Source organism: Rhinolophus ferrumequinum, chromosome 25, assembly GCF_004115265.2.
Source record: "Rhinolophus ferrumequinum isolate MPI-CBG mRhiFer1 chromosome 25, mRhiFer1_v1.p, whole genome shotgun sequence".
In the NCBI taxonomy this organism is placed as follows: Eukaryota; Metazoa; Chordata; class Mammalia; order Chiroptera; family Rhinolophidae; genus Rhinolophus; species Rhinolophus ferrumequinum.
Genome location: NC_046308.1, coordinates 34,854,828 through 34,871,725, shown reverse-complemented (window position 1 = coordinate 34,871,725; position 16,898 = coordinate 34,854,828). Strand labels below are relative to the sequence as shown.

General features: G+C 37.5%; 1 protein-coding gene across 7 annotated transcripts in view; it reads right to left on the bottom strand.

Annotated features, from left to right (window-relative positions):
- LOC117017553 (beta-galactosidase-1-like protein 3) overlaps positions 1 to 9,085 on the bottom strand; it is an 85,609-nt gene extending 76,524 nt beyond the window's left edge. For 4 of the 7 annotated variants that reach the window (XM_033097932.1, XM_033097935.1, XM_033097934.1 and 1 more), the window contains exons 1-3: positions 8,822 to 9,085; positions 8,079 to 8,210; positions 7,561 to 7,776 (exon numbers count right to left, since the gene is read on the bottom strand). In XM_033097932.1, the coding sequence (XP_032953823.1) occupies positions 7,561 to 7,776; positions 8,079 to 8,210; positions 8,822 to 8,844 (371 nt within the window). In that variant the 5' untranslated portion in view covers positions 8,845 to 9,085. The remainder of the gene's footprint in view (positions 1 to 7,560; positions 7,777 to 8,078; positions 8,211 to 8,821) is intronic. The other 3 variants (XM_033097933.1, XM_033097937.1, XM_033097938.1) reach the window with 2 other exon arrangements.
- Between the last annotated feature and the right edge of the window lie 7,813 nt (positions 9,086 to 16,898).

The following is a 16,898-nucleotide window of genomic DNA, read 5'->3' as shown; positions in this document are numbered from 1 at the left end:
TTGGTTTGCGAAAGACTTTAAATATGCATGGTAAAGCTTATAGCCAAACATTGACAGAATAGAATGAAAAAATTTTGCTAAGTGATACTTACAAGTGACTTACTTTAAAGAAAATTGCTGGGGGGTGGGGGTGGGCGGAGGCTGGGGGAAGGGGCTACTGGTAAGCTCAGTTGAAAAAAAAGAAATTTATCAAATTCATTTTGGGTATCAATTTGTTCATGTGGTTTTGTACTTTGATATAGTAATGAGAAAAATCATGTGAATATATTCCCTAATGTTGAATTATCTTTGCTAAATTCTATTGGCTGATTTGAAAAAGAAAGAAAGAGAAAAAAAGAAAGAAAGAAAGAAAAAGGAAGGAAGGAAGGAAGGAAGAAAGAGAAAATTGCTGAAAAAAGTCAAAAACAAAAAGGTGGAAAAAGATATAGATGAAGCAAAATTAATTTAGCAATCTTAAATAGCAGGCAAAATAGATTTTAAGGCAGAAAAAACAAGCTTCACGAATAGATGCTAAGAGAGATATCAAATAATAACAAAAGGAGTGATTCATCAAGGAGATATAATAATCATGGCCTTCCGTGCTCTTTTTTCTTTTTTTTTAATTAGTTTATTGGGGTGACAATTGTTAGTAAAGTGCTCTTAATATCAAAGCTTCAAGTAAAGGAGAAGCTTAATGAATCAGAGAGGAAATGGATAAATCCAGTCATAGTGGGAAGATTTAACGTTTCTCTAAGAAACAAAAACATTAACAGCAAAAAACTGTAAGCATATAGATTTGAATGACACCATTACAAGGCTGGATCTAATAAATACATAGAGAACTCAGTAGCCAACAGGTGGAGCATATACATTCTTTAAAAACACACAGGACACTTGTAAAACACAAAATAAATCTCAACAAATTCCAAAAATCTTCATCACCTAGTTTGTGATCCTAAGACAAGTGCAGCTAAATTAGAAAATTATACTTTAATATATGAAAAAGTAAGATAAAAAGATAAAACAGAAAGTATAGTCCCAAATAACCGAAACGTTTGAAACCAAATGAATTTCAAAGTACTACATAGCAAAATTTGTGGGATATATAACCAAAGCAATACTTAAAGATATACTCATAGCCCTGAATAAATATACTAGAGAACAAAAAATCCTGGAAGTAAAATGAGGTAAATTTTCAACTCAGGAGACAAGAAGAGAAGGAGAAGGAGGGGGAGGGGTGGAGGAAGAAGGTACTAAAATAAAGTAGAAGAAAGGAAAATACACATAACTCAGAAATTGTGAAATAGAAAACAAAAAGATACAGAGATTAACAAAGCTACAAGCTAGTTCCTTGAAAAGACTAAAAACTTAGACAAGATTAAGTAGGAAAAAAAGCCCAAATTTACAAAATGATATATAATTTCCAAAAAAGAAATGAGATTTTTTTTAAAGTCCCAGAAAAGAAAAAAGATCTACAGAATAAAAAGAGCATATACTCTAGAAGAAATAAAACATATGAGTTAAACAACTATTCAAGAAAGTTACATCGTCCCCAAAATCTTCACCTCACAACCGCACAAGATAGTAGCCACAAAGTTTTACAGGTGAATTTTAGGAAACATTCATGGTAAAAATTCATTTGCAAAATATTTCAGTAAATATAAAAAGGAAATATAATCACTTGATGAATTATTATAAAAACTAGACAAAACACTAACATAAATAAAATTTTAAATCAATTTCAGTTATATATATATGAAATAAAACACTAGCAAATCAGGTCCAGCAATCTGTGTGTGTGTGCGCTCATGCGCGCACGCACACACACATGCACATGTTCATGTCTGATAAGTAAATAGAATTTATCGCAGAGCTGTGGATTTGTTGGATATCAGAAAAATTGTCTATGTAATTTATTGCTGTATTAGAGTGAAGAAAATCCACATGATCCCTCAACAGATGCCAAAAAAGGCTCTCAGTAAAACTCAACAATTATTTATGATTAAATTATTTACATATTAGATGAGCCAGTTATCAATTTATTGCCTCTCGGCTTCAAATTCACCCTTTGGAATCAGCTCTGCAGTAATGGTTGGGGCCCTTTAAGCATTTTCCCCCTTGCAGTGAGTACATTGTTTATCTTTACCACAAGAGGGCGGTGGAGGGACATTCAAGAGAAAAGGGGCTTCTTTTTTTTTCTTTTTCTTTTTTTTTAATTCTTTTTTTTATTAGTTTCAGGTGTACAAAACAATGTAATAATTAGACATTTAAGACATTTATCATTTATGTCCCTCACACAGTGATAACCTCTCTCCCCCATCTACTACCCCTCTGACATCGCATACTGCCATTACATTTCCACTGTCTCTATCCCTAATGCTGTACTCCACTTCTTGTAAATATATATATATATATATACACACACATATATACACACATATATATATAAAATTGTAGTCAGACAAAGACAAATACCATATGATCTCACTTATATGTGGAATCTAAAGAAAAGAATAAATGAATGAACTAATCAGAAACAGTCACAGAGATATAGAGGAAAAACTGAGGGTTGCTAGATGGAAGGGGGGATGGGGATAAGGAGGAAGGTGAGGGGATTAGAAAGCAGTCAGTAACCACAAGATTGCCACAGGGTTATGAAAGTCAATTTGGGGAATGTAATCAATAATGTTGTAAAGATTTTATAGGGTATCCGATGGACACTTGTCTTGTTAGGGAGACCACTTCAGGGATGATGTAGATGCCTGATCACTGCACTGTACACCTGAAGCTGAAGCTGAACAATAATGAATGTCAACTACAAGGAAAGGGGCTTCTGATTGCGGTGCAGTTTTTATATTTCTGTGGTCTTGCTGGTCAATGGTGTAGGTGTCTGAGGACACCTGGTGGTTATTTCTTTTTTAAAAATTCAGTATATCATAAATATAATCCATAACAACAAATGTAAAATTAACCCAAAATAGCAAGGAAACAAATATTTTGGAATTAATATAATTAACACAGTTACAGATATAAAATATTATGTTACATTCCCCATAGTGTTTTGCTGCCACTTTTCAGTTCTTCCCTTTCTATAGTGTAAGTCTGAGTTTCTCAGGACTGCCTTTACTTTTCCTGATGTTAACTAACAAAATCCCACAGCCTGACCATGAAAACAACAAATCTTTATAATTGCTGGTGATAAACATCTCATCAAGAAACAGAAAGGATAGTTTAAGAGACCTCTAGGACAACATCAAGCATAACAACTTTCACATCATAGAAGTTCCAGGAGAAGAGAGCGAGCAAGGAATTGAAAACCTATTTGAAGAAATAATGACTGAAAACTCCCTAACCTAGTGAGGAAAATAGACATACAAGCCCAGGAAGTGCAGAGAATCCCAAACAAGATGAACCCAAAACACATCATAATTAAAATGGCAAAGGTGAAAGACAAAGAGAGAATCCTAAACGCAGCAAGAGAATTATATATATATACATATTAATTCTCTTGCTGCGTATATATATATATATATATATATACATGTGAATTATATATATGAATAATAAAATATGAATAACTACATATCTATCAACAATTATTTTCAATGTAAATGGATTAAATGCTCCAATCAAAAGACAGGGTGGACAAAAAAACGAGACCCTTAACACATGCTGCCTATAAGACACTCACTTCATATTGAAAGATGCACACAGACTGAAAGTAAAGGGATGGGAAAAATTATAGCATGCAAATGGAAATGAGAAAAAAGTAATCTGGAGTAGCAATACTTATACCAGACAAAACAGACTCTAAAACAAAGGTTATAACAAGAGACAAAGGACCCAGTAATCCCACTGCTGGGTATTTATTTGAAGTAATCCAACATGCTACTTCAAGGGGACATGTGCATCCATATGTTCATTGCAGCATTGTTTACAATGGCCAAGATATGGAGGCAGCCTAGGTGTCTGTCAATTGATGAATGGATAAAGAGGAAATGGTGTATATATATATATATATATATATATATATAATGGAATATTGTTTGGCCATGGGAGGGTATGGGTTCTTGCCATCTGTGGCAGCATTGATGGACCTGGAGGATATTATGCTGAGTGGAGTATGTCAGACAGATAAAGACAAATACAATGTGATTTCACTTATGTGTGGAATCTAAAGAACAAAACAAATAAACAGACAAACCAGAAACAAACTCATAGATACAGAGAACATTTGGAAGGTTGCCAGATGGGAGGAATATTGGGGGGTCGGGGTAGGGGTAGCTAAAAAGGGGGAAGGGATTAAGAAGTACAAATTGGTTATTACAAAGTAGCCATGGGGATATAGGGTATAACATAAGGAATATAGCCAAAAGTATTATAATAACTATGTATGGTGTCAGATGGGTACTACATTTGTTGGGGTGATAGATGGGAGGGGGTTTGGGACAGGATAAAAAAGAAGAAGGGATTAAGAAGTACAAATTGGTAGTTACAAAATAGTCATGGGAATGTAAAGTAAAACATAGGAAATATAGTCAATGATACGGTAATGTGCCAGGTGGATACTAGATTAGTCGGGGAGGGGGTCACCTCTTAAATTATATGAGGTGTGATCAAACAATACGGTGAATGTTTAAATTTTTAAAAATTTATTACAGTGAAAGACACATTGCCATTAACCCCTCAAAATATTCCCCTTCTTGCCACTTTCTGAAGTAGTTCTGGATGTCCTCTATCGTGATCTTCTTTAGTTGCGCTGTCATGGCTGCCTCGATGTCCTGAATCATTTTGACTTTAGGGAGGAGCCAGAAGTCACACGGTGCCAGATCTGGTAAATACAGTGGATAAGGACACACCATAATGTATTTATTTGACAGAAATTGCCATGTATCAGAAGCAATGTGTGACAGAAATGGAGCATGATTTACAGCACACGTTAAAATACACCTTCTCTCAACCGTAGTTCACACGCAACTAACTGCACCAAACAAGTTGAAACTTGTCACACACTGTTAATAAGGTTTGATGCACTTCTTCCCATATTGAAGATCACTGTCCTTCCATTGGATGGCACTCAGCAGCATCATTCACCATATTTTGTGATCACAATGGAAAGGCTCCATGTTACACAATGCTTCTGGTACGGGAATTTCTGTCAAATAAAAACATTACGGCATGTCCTCATCCACCTTATTCACCGGATCTGGCACCATGCAACTTTTGGCTCTTCCCTAAAGTCAAAATGACCATGAAAGGTCAGTGTTTTGAATCAATTCAGGACACTGAGGCAACCACAACAGCTCAACTAAAGATACTCATGAAAGAGGATTTCCAGAACTGCTTCAGAAAGTACCAAGAGCAATGGGATAAGTGTGTGCAAAGCGAGGGGGAGTATTCTGAGGGGGGTTAATTGCAATGTGTCTTTTACTGTAACAATTTTTTAAATTTAAACATTCACCTATTTTCTGATCACACCTCATATAAATGTCTAACCACTATTCTGTATACCTGAAATTAATATAAAATGATACTGAATGTCAACTGTTATTGAAAAATGTAAAAAGGGAGGAAATGGTGAAGGGGTATAAGAGGTTCAAATTTCCAGGTAGAAAACAAATAAGTCATGGGGATATAATGTACCTCATGGAGAGTATAGTTAATAGTACTGTGATAGTGTGGTCAGATGGTTGCTGGACTTATCATGGTGATCACTTCTTTAGCTATATAAATGTTGACTAACTATGGTGTATACCTGAAAATGATATAATGTTGTACGTTAGCTATAGTTTTTAATAAAAATATTTTTAAAAATAAATGGTAATTATGAGACAAGTAAGAAAACAGAAAAATATGTTCTGCAACAAAGAAATGATAAAATATACTGAAAGGGCACTTAGACTTTATAGGACTTTACAATGAGAGTTGCGAAGTTTTGTGAACATAATCCTCAGTCTCTACTCTTCCACAATTGTGAAAGGTGCTGAATTGTTTAGCAGCTGGGCCCTGGAGCCTGACTGAATTCAAAGCATAGCTCCACTATTATTATACGCGACTTTGGGAAAAGGTCTTAACCTCTGTTTGCCTGAGTTTTCTCAGTGATAATAACACTACACACCACATAGAATTGCTATATAGATGAAGTGAATTAATATTAATATTTTCCAGTTTAAAACATAGCCTGGCTGTGTATAAATACTATATATATGGTCATTGAATAACTAAAATTGGTACTCTTACTTTGTAATAGTAGATATATTTAAATTAGCATTTGTGTTCTGGCAATGGCAGGATCATTACACTCAGGGTTGGTTTCCCTGCCTTTCCTCTAACCTGAGGAATACCCTTCCCCTGATGTTAACCACCCACCCTTTTGCATGCAGCTGCCACAATGCAGCCTTCCACAGAATTTTTTTCTTTGGGCTCACCTTTCAATGCACTTTACTGACTCCCAATTTTTTGAGTTTCGAGACTTTTCTGGAAATAGGCCTGCTATGAAGGGAACTTCACTATTCCTAATTCAAATATGATTTTTGCTTTGGGTATGGTTTTTATTTGACTGATCATCTGTGCACAGGCAGTAGCCTTTGCTCCATGTGTGACTTGGGTGGCATCCACATTCACAATTGTGTGGTCACACTTCATAGAGATACTGGGAGGAGACACTCCTCCTGAGCAAGCTAGCCTTCTGTGCTTCCATTTCTTCCCCTGCACAATGGGAATTATACTGTCCATCTCACAGGACAGTTGTGAGGATTAAGCAGTTTTGTGAAAATACTTAGAAAATGCCTAGCCATCTGTAAACCCTAAATACTTGTTACCTTTTGTCACTACATGTGTAATCATGCTAAATATCATGTTAAATTTATATTTAAATTCTTCTAATGGACTAAACTGGGCTTGTATTTCTTTTAGCCACCATAATTGAGTACATGTATGTGCCAGGCATTGTGATAGGCATTTTTCATATAAATAATAGAAAGGTTTTATCTTATTTCATCATTAATGCAACCTTACGAGGTAATTACTACTCTGCCCATTTACAGACGAACACACCAGGGCCCAGCCATGCACTGGTTGGGGGCAGAGCTGGAACTGAAGAGCAGGTCTGTCTGATCGTTTAACTACCGCATTCATTCCCATTTAACTTCACGTTAGTGATTCTAGTATTTTCTTACATGTTCATTTTGATACTACTATTCCTTTATATGTCCATCTCCAAATACATAAACAAGAATTGTTTTAAAAACACCATGTATTCATTCCCCATGTATACTTTAAACATATGTCATTAAACTGAGTGCTCCTAAGGAGCCCAATGTCTCTTCCACTAGACACATTCCTGAAGAAATCACTTACTCCTTTTATATTTTTACCATTAAACCATTATCCAAGGCTTCCACCTCATCAGACTAAGTATGAGATGTAAGTGACCCTTAAGCATAAAAAGCGCATGCTGAGCATGATTATTCAGAAGGTGAGCCCTCAGGTCAGGCTCCCCAAACCAGCTCTGAGCCTGGGTGCAGATGTTATGAGCCCCTGTAGAGAAGCAGATTGTGGAGGACTGGGGACAGCACTCACGTGGTGACAGTGTTGAAGCCACAGGCCTTCAGCTTCAGGAGACGGTCCCTCCAGTAAGCCCTGGGCACTCGGAAATAGTGGATGGAGCCCCCAAAGATCAGGAACTTGTGCCCCCCCAGTGTGAAGTATGGGTTACTCCCAGCTATGCTTTCAGTCTGAAGTCCCATAGATCGGTTTTTCAGCTCAAGAGGGGTCAGATGAGACCAATTAAACCTGCTGAGAGAAAGAGAAACTGAGAGAGGGAGGGAGTGAGGAAGGGGGAGGGAGAGAGAGAGAGAGAGAGAGAGAGAGAGAGAGAGAGAGAGAGAGAGAGAGAGAGGAAGCGAGGGAGGGGGAGAGAGAGAGAGAGAGACAGAGAGAGGGAGGGAAGGAGGGGGGAGGGAGGGAGAGACAGAGAGAGAGATGAAGCCCTTGGAGAAAAAGAAGTTCCTGTTAGCAGAACATGCTCAGCGCATGCTTCTGATATTATTTTCTCCAAGAAAGGAGAGAAAGCTCCCGGCCCTCCCGCTAAGGCAAACCTGTACTGTGGCAGCTGCGGCCGCACTTCTCCAGATATAAGATACTCTTTATATTTTCTCGAAGGAGCAAGACCTGATAAAATAAATGGCAGGAAAAAGCTGCACACGATTCTTTTCCAGGAAAGACACGTGCTGAAAAAAGAAAGAAATAATAATGGGGGGGGGAGGAGGGTCAGCCCTGGCCTCATTCAACTATTCAGATCAGAAAGCTGCCCTAGAGGCAGGTTACAGGCGAGAAGCACAGAGGTGGCTCCCGTCACAGGCAGGTCACCTAGGTTAGCCTAATGCACAAGAAGGCTGAGGCTTTGCCTGGGTCCATCGAGGTCCCCCACAAAACCAGGGCGGTCCCACAGTCCCTCTCAGTCAGGACGGAAAACTGGGGACACACATTCAGTGCTAGAAGCCTGCTGCACTGGGTGATGGGGTCCTGGGGGAAACGTGGGAAGGGTAAGGGGCTCAATGACAGGGAGCATTTCATCCACCACGTTCGGGAAGGACGCAATATCTGGCAACTGGAGCACCTTGTCAGCCTCCACACCCTGATTTTCTTCCATCTGGAGCAATGGACAGACCCTCCGCAGGGCGGACATAACTAAGGTAGGGGTAGAAGAAAGCTGGAGGAGAGAAAGCTTGTAAGGGAAGCGGATAAGAAGAGTCTCAGCAGACTTGAGCGTCCAGGAGGGCGTTCCAGACCAGCCAGGTCTTTTTGCCCCATGTAAGTCGGCTTAGGCAGCGGCCGTCACCTGAAGCGTGGCGAGGAATCCATCACCGCACGGCCGGGGCGCAGAGGTCCCGCTCTGCTCTCGCCGCCTCCCTGCAGCGGGGACCAGCCACGCTTCGGACCGCTGCGCGCCTGTAGCCGAGGATCTGCGAGCCTCCACCGCAGCCCCGCACGGGGTCCGGGAGCCTCCCGGGCAGGGTCAAGTAGCGGTCTGGGGCTCTAGGCGGCCAGAAGGGCAGAGCCCCTCATCCCACCCAAGGCGCCAAACCGCTTGAGCGCAGAAGACTTTCAGCCAGGTAAGTAGGAGGAGGTGTCCCGGGTTAGCGCCCTGACCTCGAGTTTCCTTAAACTGCGTGTCACCAGCCAATAGGGACAGGAAGGCGAATATGAGTGGGAGGAAAGGAGAACAACTTAGCCCCCGCCGTGTACCAGGGAGCAGGGAAGTTTTCATTCGGTAGGTTCAGCAACTTTAGCAAGGGCCCTTTGGTTCCAGACAGCGCTTTAGGCTAACAAACGGGTCGTCCGCACAATGAAATAGTTTGAATACGAGGTGTAAATACCAAAATAAAGATTCCACAGGGTGCTAAGGACGGACAGGCGAGGGGCACAGGCTACCCTGGAAGAGTATAGTTTTCTCAAACTTAATCTTGGTGAATGAGAATTATCAGAGAGAAGAAAAGTGGGAATGCTGTTCCTATCAGTGGGAATAGCTTCAAGTGTTTATTTACACACTATGTGGAAGAACTGCAATTTGGAATTCTTTAGTTAAACAGTAGCAGGAGATAAAGCTGAAGAGATCAAATTGGGAGAAGGTGAATCAGGAAGCATTGTGGATGCAATGCGAAGCATCTCAGTCTCTTTTCAGAGATTTCAAGCAGAAACTAAGTCACAATTTAGCCTTATGGAGATTACTTGGCTGCAAGGTGGAGGCTAAATGGAAAAGAGACAAGTCACCTCAATAGACCTGGTGATGCAAGGATGAGGGCTTGAGTAGTTCTGGTAGGAATACTAAGCAAGAGGGAGTGGATTCAAGAAAAAAAATTGAGGTAAAATTGGTAGCTCTTAAAAATTGATTGGATGAGTCAGGTGATACAAAGAGAGGAATCTAGATGACCACCACATTTCAGGCTTAAATGACTTGGGTAGACAGTGGTGACATTTATTGAAATCAGAAACACAGGAAGTGATAGAGGTTCCAATAGAGGTAGAAGAGTGACGAACCCAGTTTTGGACAAGCTCAATTTGAAGTTCCTGTGATGAAAAGAGAAATCTTCTGATCTTTTCTCTTTGAAACCTTTGCTTTTCCTTCCCGCTTGAAAGAACAAGCCTGTGACATGAGGTTGAAATCAGTGCTATACTTTTCAGAGAAGTGTGTGTGTGTGTGTGTGTGTGTGTGTGTGTTCTCTTATCTTACTCACTACAGGCACACTTTCCTCCTTGAAACCTCAGCTCCTGAAATTTTTATAATGAAGGAAAATTTTCTCACTCTTAAGTGGAAAGCAATGCATTCTTGTGACCTTCTGCATCTTACACCGAAGCATAATATTTAACTTCTTTGAATATACCTTGTTTAATAAATTTGGATTTACAGCCACAAAACTTTATTCTTCTATGTCAAGATTTTTAAAACTATTATAGGGTCTGTGCCTTTACATATAAAATTTAGAATAAACTTGTCTACTTCTACAAAAAGCCACGCTAACATTTTGATAGGAATTGCATTAGACCTATAGATCCAACTGAGGGGAATTGACATCTTCAGTATGTTTAGTCTTCCGATCCATGAACATGCTATGTCTCTTCATTTATTTAAGTCTTCTTTCACTTTTCTCATCAAAATTTTGTGATTTTTCAACATACAGATCCTATGCATGTTTGTCAGATTTATATCACAGTATTTCATTTTCTTTTGAGCAATTTTAAACGGTATTATATTTTTAAGTTCAGTTTCAGCATGTTCACTGTTAGCATACAGAAATGGAACTGGATTTCTTGTATTGATTTGTATTCTGTGAACTTGTTAAACATACATTAATTCTGAGAGATTGTTTTAGGAATTGAAAATCCAATTCTTTGGAATTTTCTACATAGGCAATCATGTCATCTGCAAATACACACAGTTTTTTTTTCTTCCCAACCTCTATGTCTTTTATTTCTTTTTTTTTAAATCTTATTGTAATAGCTAGAATTTCTAGTACTATATTAATAAGAGTGGAGAGAGCTGTTATCCTTACCTTATTCCCAGTCTTAGGTGAAAAAACATTCAGTCTTTTGCCATTAAATATAATATTAGCTGTGGGGTTTGTATAGATGTTGTTTCTCAAGTTGAAGTAGTCCCCTTCTATTCCTAATTCGCTGAGATTTTTTTTTTTTTATTGTGAACGGTGTTGGATTTTGTCAAATACTTGAACCCTCTCTTCATTTTCTATAACATGACTATCCTACTTCTTTACCTGAAAGATACTTTTGGCAGATATAGAATTTGCAGTTGTGCAATAATGTGATATAACAAGAAATACATATTTAATCTTCATTCCCAGTTTCTGGCACAGAACTCCTAAAATCCTTGGAATTTCCTGTGTGACAGGGATGAGAAGATCTTTTGTTACCCACAACAAGTCTTTTTCAACCACACCTGAGTGAGTTTTTATTAATGAAATAACTTTTGGAAACCTCTTAAGGATTAGGGGCTGGGTGCTAGGGGACACAACCGTGTGATGACAGGGTTGGAATTTTCAGTCCCCCAACCTGAGGGAGAGGGACTGGGAGTCGGGTTAATTACCAATGGTCAATGGTTTGGTCAATCATGCCTACATAATGAAGCCTCCATAAAAACCTTAACTGAAAGCGTTCAGGGAGCTTCCGGGTTGGTAAACACGTTGAGGTGCTGGAGGGTGGTGAGCCCAGTGAGGGCATGGAATCTTCATGCCTTTTCCCCGTACCCGGCCCTATGCATCTCTTACATCTAGTTGTTCTGAGTTGTATCCTTTATAATAAACCAGTAAACCTAAGTTTCCCAGAGTTCTGTGAGCAGTTCTAATAGATTATCAAACATGAAGTCATGGGACTCTGATTTGTAGCCAGTCAATCAGAAAGTGCAGGTGACAACCTGGAACTGGCCTCTGAAATAGAGGGGGGGGGGGCATGTGGGTCTGGGCCCTTAAGTTGTGGGTCTGTGCTAACTCTGAGCAGTTAGTATCAGAGCTGAGTTAAATTGTAGAATACCCAGTTGGTATGTGCTTAGAGTTGGAGAAATGCTTGGTGTGGAAAAACCTACATATCTGGTGTTAGAAGTGTTATGTGACTAAAGGGAAATAAGTTTTCCTTGAACTTGGAAATTTTTTTTCTTTTAGCACTTGAAAAATATTGTGCTACTTCCTCTGGCCTCCATAAAATAGAGTTCTATTTCATGTCTCATTAATTGGCTGTAATTCCAAGTGAGGTTCCCCTTTAGTTTATAGATCACTTCTCTCTGGCTGCTTTCAAGGTTTTACCTTTATTCTTAGTTTTCTTTAGCATTCGGTGTGTGTGTGTGTGTGTGTGTGTGTGTGTGTGTGTGTTTTAAAGACTTTATTTTCTGGAGCAGCATTAGATTTGCAATGAAAATGAGAGGAAGATACAGAGACTTCCCATATATTTCTTTCCCATATATTTCTTTCTCCCCCACATATGGAGTCCACCCATTACGAACATCACTCACCAGAATGGCACTCTTTTTTTCTTAACCAAGGATGAACTGACACTGATACATCATAATCACCCAAAGTCCGTAGTGTACATTGCAGTTCACTCTCCGTGTTGTGAATTCTAGGGGTTTAGACCAATGTATAATGACATATATCCACCATTAAAATACATTCAGAGTATTTTCACTGCCCTAAAAATCCTCTGTGCTCCACCTATTCATCTTCTCTCCTCCCAAACCCTGGTGACCACTGATCTTTTATTGTCTCCATAATTTTGTCTTTTCCAGAATATGTCACATAGTTGGAACCATACAGTATGTAGCCTTTTCAGATTGGCTTCTTTCACTTAGTCATATGCATTTCAGTTTCTCCATGTCTTTTCATGGCTTGATAGCTCATTTCTTTCTCTTTTTTTAGTTTCAGGTGTCCAAAACAACAGAATGATTAGACATTTAAACACCTCACAAAGTGATAACTCCAATAAGTCTACTACCCATCTGACACCGTGCATAGGAATTACAATACAATTGACTATATTCCCTATACTTTACTTTACATCCCATGACTATATATATATATATATATATATATATATATATATATAATAGTTGACATTCAATATTATTTTATATTAGTTTCAGGTGTACAGCACAGTGGTTAGGCATTTATATAAGAAGTGATTCCCCCTGAGAAGTGTAGTCCCAACCCGATATATATAGTATTAGTATAATATAGACCATATATTGTATTCCCCATACTGTATTTCACATCCCCGTGACTATTTTGTGACTTCCTAATTTGTACTTCCTAATCCCTTCACTTTTCTCACCCATCTACCCAAACCCCCTCCCATCTAGCAACCATCAGTTTCTTCTCTGTATCTATGAATCTATTTCTGTTTTGATTGTTGTTTATTCTGTTCTTTAGATTTCCATATATAAAGGAGATCATACGGTATTTGTCTTTCTTAGTCTGACTTATTTCACTTAGCATAATACCCTCTAAGCCCATCCATGTTGTTGCAAACAGTCAGATTTCATTCTTTTTTATGGCAGAGTAAGACTCCATTGTATAAATGTACCACAATTTCTTTATCCAATTGTCTATTGGTGGCATTTTGGTTGTTTCCATATCTTGACTATTTTGAATAGTGCTGTAGTGAACATAGAGGTGCATATATTTTTTTTGAATTAGTGTTTTGGAATGGAACTGCTGGATCATAAGATAACTGTATTTTTTATTTTTCGAGGAACCTCCATACTGTTTTCCATAGTGATTGCACCAATTTGCAATCCCACCAACAGTGCACAAGGCTTCCCTTTGCTACACACTGTTGTTTGTGGATTTATTGATGACAGCCATTCTGACAGGAGTGAGGTGATATCATATCTCATGGTAGTTTTTGTTTACATTTCTCTGATGACTGATGACATTGAGCATCCTTTCATATGTCTATTGGCCATCTGTATGTCCCCTTTGCAGAAATATCTATTCAGATCCTCTGCCCATTTGTTAATTGAATTGTTGTTTTTTTCCTCGTGTTGAATTGTATGAGTTTTATAAATTTTGGATATTATCCCCTTATCAGATGTATCATTGGCAAATATCTTCTATTTGGTAAGATGTCTTTTCAATTTGTTGATGGTTTCCTTTGCTGTGCAAAAACATTTTAGTTTGATGCTATCCTACATGTTTATTTTTTTCTTTTGTTTCCCTTGCCCGAGGAGGTATATCAATAAAAATATTACTAACAGTAATGTCTGAGAGTATACTTTCTGTATTTTCTTCTAGGAGTTTTATGGTTTCAGGTCTTACATCTAAGTATTTACTCCATTTAGAGTTTATTCTTGTATATTGCATAAGAAGGTGGTCTAGTTTCTTTTCTTTTTCCATATACCTATCCAGTTTCCCAGCACCATTTATTGAATAGACTGTCTTTATGCCAGTGTAAATTGTTGCTTTTTTTGTCATAGATTGAATGAACATATAGGAATGGATTTATTTCTGAGATCTCTATTCTGTTCCACTGATCTATGTGTCTGTTTTTATGCCAATACCATGCTCTTTGGATGACTGTGGCCTTGTAGTATAGTTTGCTATCAGGTAGCATGATACCTCCAACTTTGTTCTTCTTTCTCAGCATTGCCGTGATTATTCAGTGTCTTTTATGGTTCTATACAAATTTTAGGATTATTTGTTCTAGTTCTGTGAAAAGTACTATTGGTATTTTGATAGGAATTGCATTGAATCTATAGATTGCTTTAGGTAGTATGGACATTTTAATGAAGCTAATCCTTCCTATCTGTGAGGATGGCTTATGCTCCCATTTATTTGTGTCTTCTTTAAATTCTCTCTTCAATGTCTTATAATTTTCTAAGTTCAGGTCTTTTACTTCCTTGGTTAAATTTATTTCTAAGTATTTTTGATGCAATTGTAAATAGTATTGTTTTCTTAATTTCTCTTTCTGATATTCGTTATTGGTGTATAAAAATGCAACCAATTTCTTAATATTAATTTTGTATCCTAGTACTTTACTGAATCCATTTATCAGTTCTGATAGTTTCTTGGTGGAATCTTTGGGGTTCTCTATGTACAGTATCATGTCATCTGCAAATAATGAGTTTTACTTCTTCCTTTCCCATGTGGATGCTGTGGATAGGACTTCCAGCACTATGTTGAATAAAAGTGGTGAGAGTGAGCATCCTTGTCTTGTTACTGATCTTAAGGAGAATGCTTTTAGCTTTTTCCCATTAAGTATAATATTAGCTGTGGGTTTGTCATATATGGCCTTTATTATGTTGAGATATATTCCCTCTATTCTCAATTTCATAAGAGTTTTTATCATAAATGGATGCTGGATTTTTGTAAAATGTTTTTTCTGCATCTATTGATATGACCATATGATGGTTTTTTATTTTTTATTTTGTGTATGTAGTGTATCACCTTAATTGATTTGCAGATATTGAACCAAACTTGCATAGCAGGAATAAATCCCACTTGATCATGGTGTATGATCTTTTTAATGTATTGCTGAATTCTGTTTGCTAATATTTTTTTGAGTATTGTTGAGTCTGTGTTCATTAGGGATATTGGCCTGTAGTTCTCGTTTTTTTGTAATGTCTTTGTCTGGTTTTGGAATCAGGGTAATGTTGGCCTCGTAAAATGGAGAGTTCATTTCTTTTTATTGCTGAACAACATTTCATCATCACAGTTTATCCATTCATCTACTGAAGGACATCCTGGTGGCTTCCAAATGTTGGCAATTATGAATAAAGCTTTGGAAATTGTGAATAAAGATGCTATAAGCATTTGTGTGCAGGGTTTTAAGTGGAAATAAGTTTTCAATTCATGTGGGTAAATACCAAGGAGCTTGATTGTTGTATTGAGCGGTAAGAGTACATTTAGTTTTGTAAGAAACATCCAAACTATCTTCCAAACTAGTTGTACCATTTTGCATTCCCACCAGTAATGTACAAGAATTCCTGTGCTCCACATGCTCACCAGTCTTTGGTGTTGTCAGTGTTCTGAATTATGGTCATTCTAATAGGTATATAATAGTATGTCATTGTTGTTTTAATTTGCATTTCCCTGATGAAATATGATGTGGAGTATCTTTTCACATATTTATTTGCCATTTGTATATATTTGGTGAGGTGTCTGTTAAGGTCTTAGGCCCATTTTTTTAATCAAGTTTTTTGTTTTCTTATTGTTGAGTTCTAAGATATCTTTTTGAATGTCTTTTATGAGATATGTCTTTTTCTTAAGATTTTTATTAAAATATAGCTAACATACAATATTACATTAGCTTCAGGTGTACATACATTTATCTACCTAAAGAAATGATCACCATGATAAATCCAGCAACCATCTAACACTGTACCACACTATCACAATATTAATGCCTACATTCCTTATGCTGTACATTACATCCCCATGACATTTATTTTATACTTGTAAATTTGAATCTCTTTCCCTCCCCCTTTAAAATTTTTCAATCGCAGTTGATATTCAATGTTGTTTTATATTAATTTCAGGTATACAGCATATGGTTAGACATTTATATAATTTAAGAAGTGATTCCCCTATTATTTTATATTAATTTCAGTATACAGCATGTGGTTAGACATTTATATAATTTAAGAAGTGATCCCCCTGACTAGTACCCATGTGGCACTATACATAGTTATTACCATATTATTGACTATGTTCCCTAAGCTTTACTTTAGATCCCTGAGACTATTTTGTAATTACCAATCTATACTCCTTAATACCTTCACCTTTTTCACTCTGCCCCCCCAATGCCCCTTCTATTTAATACCCTGATAAATCTAGTACCCATCTGATACCACACATGATTATTATATGATTGACTATATTCCTTATGCTATATCCTACATCTCCGTGACTACTTTG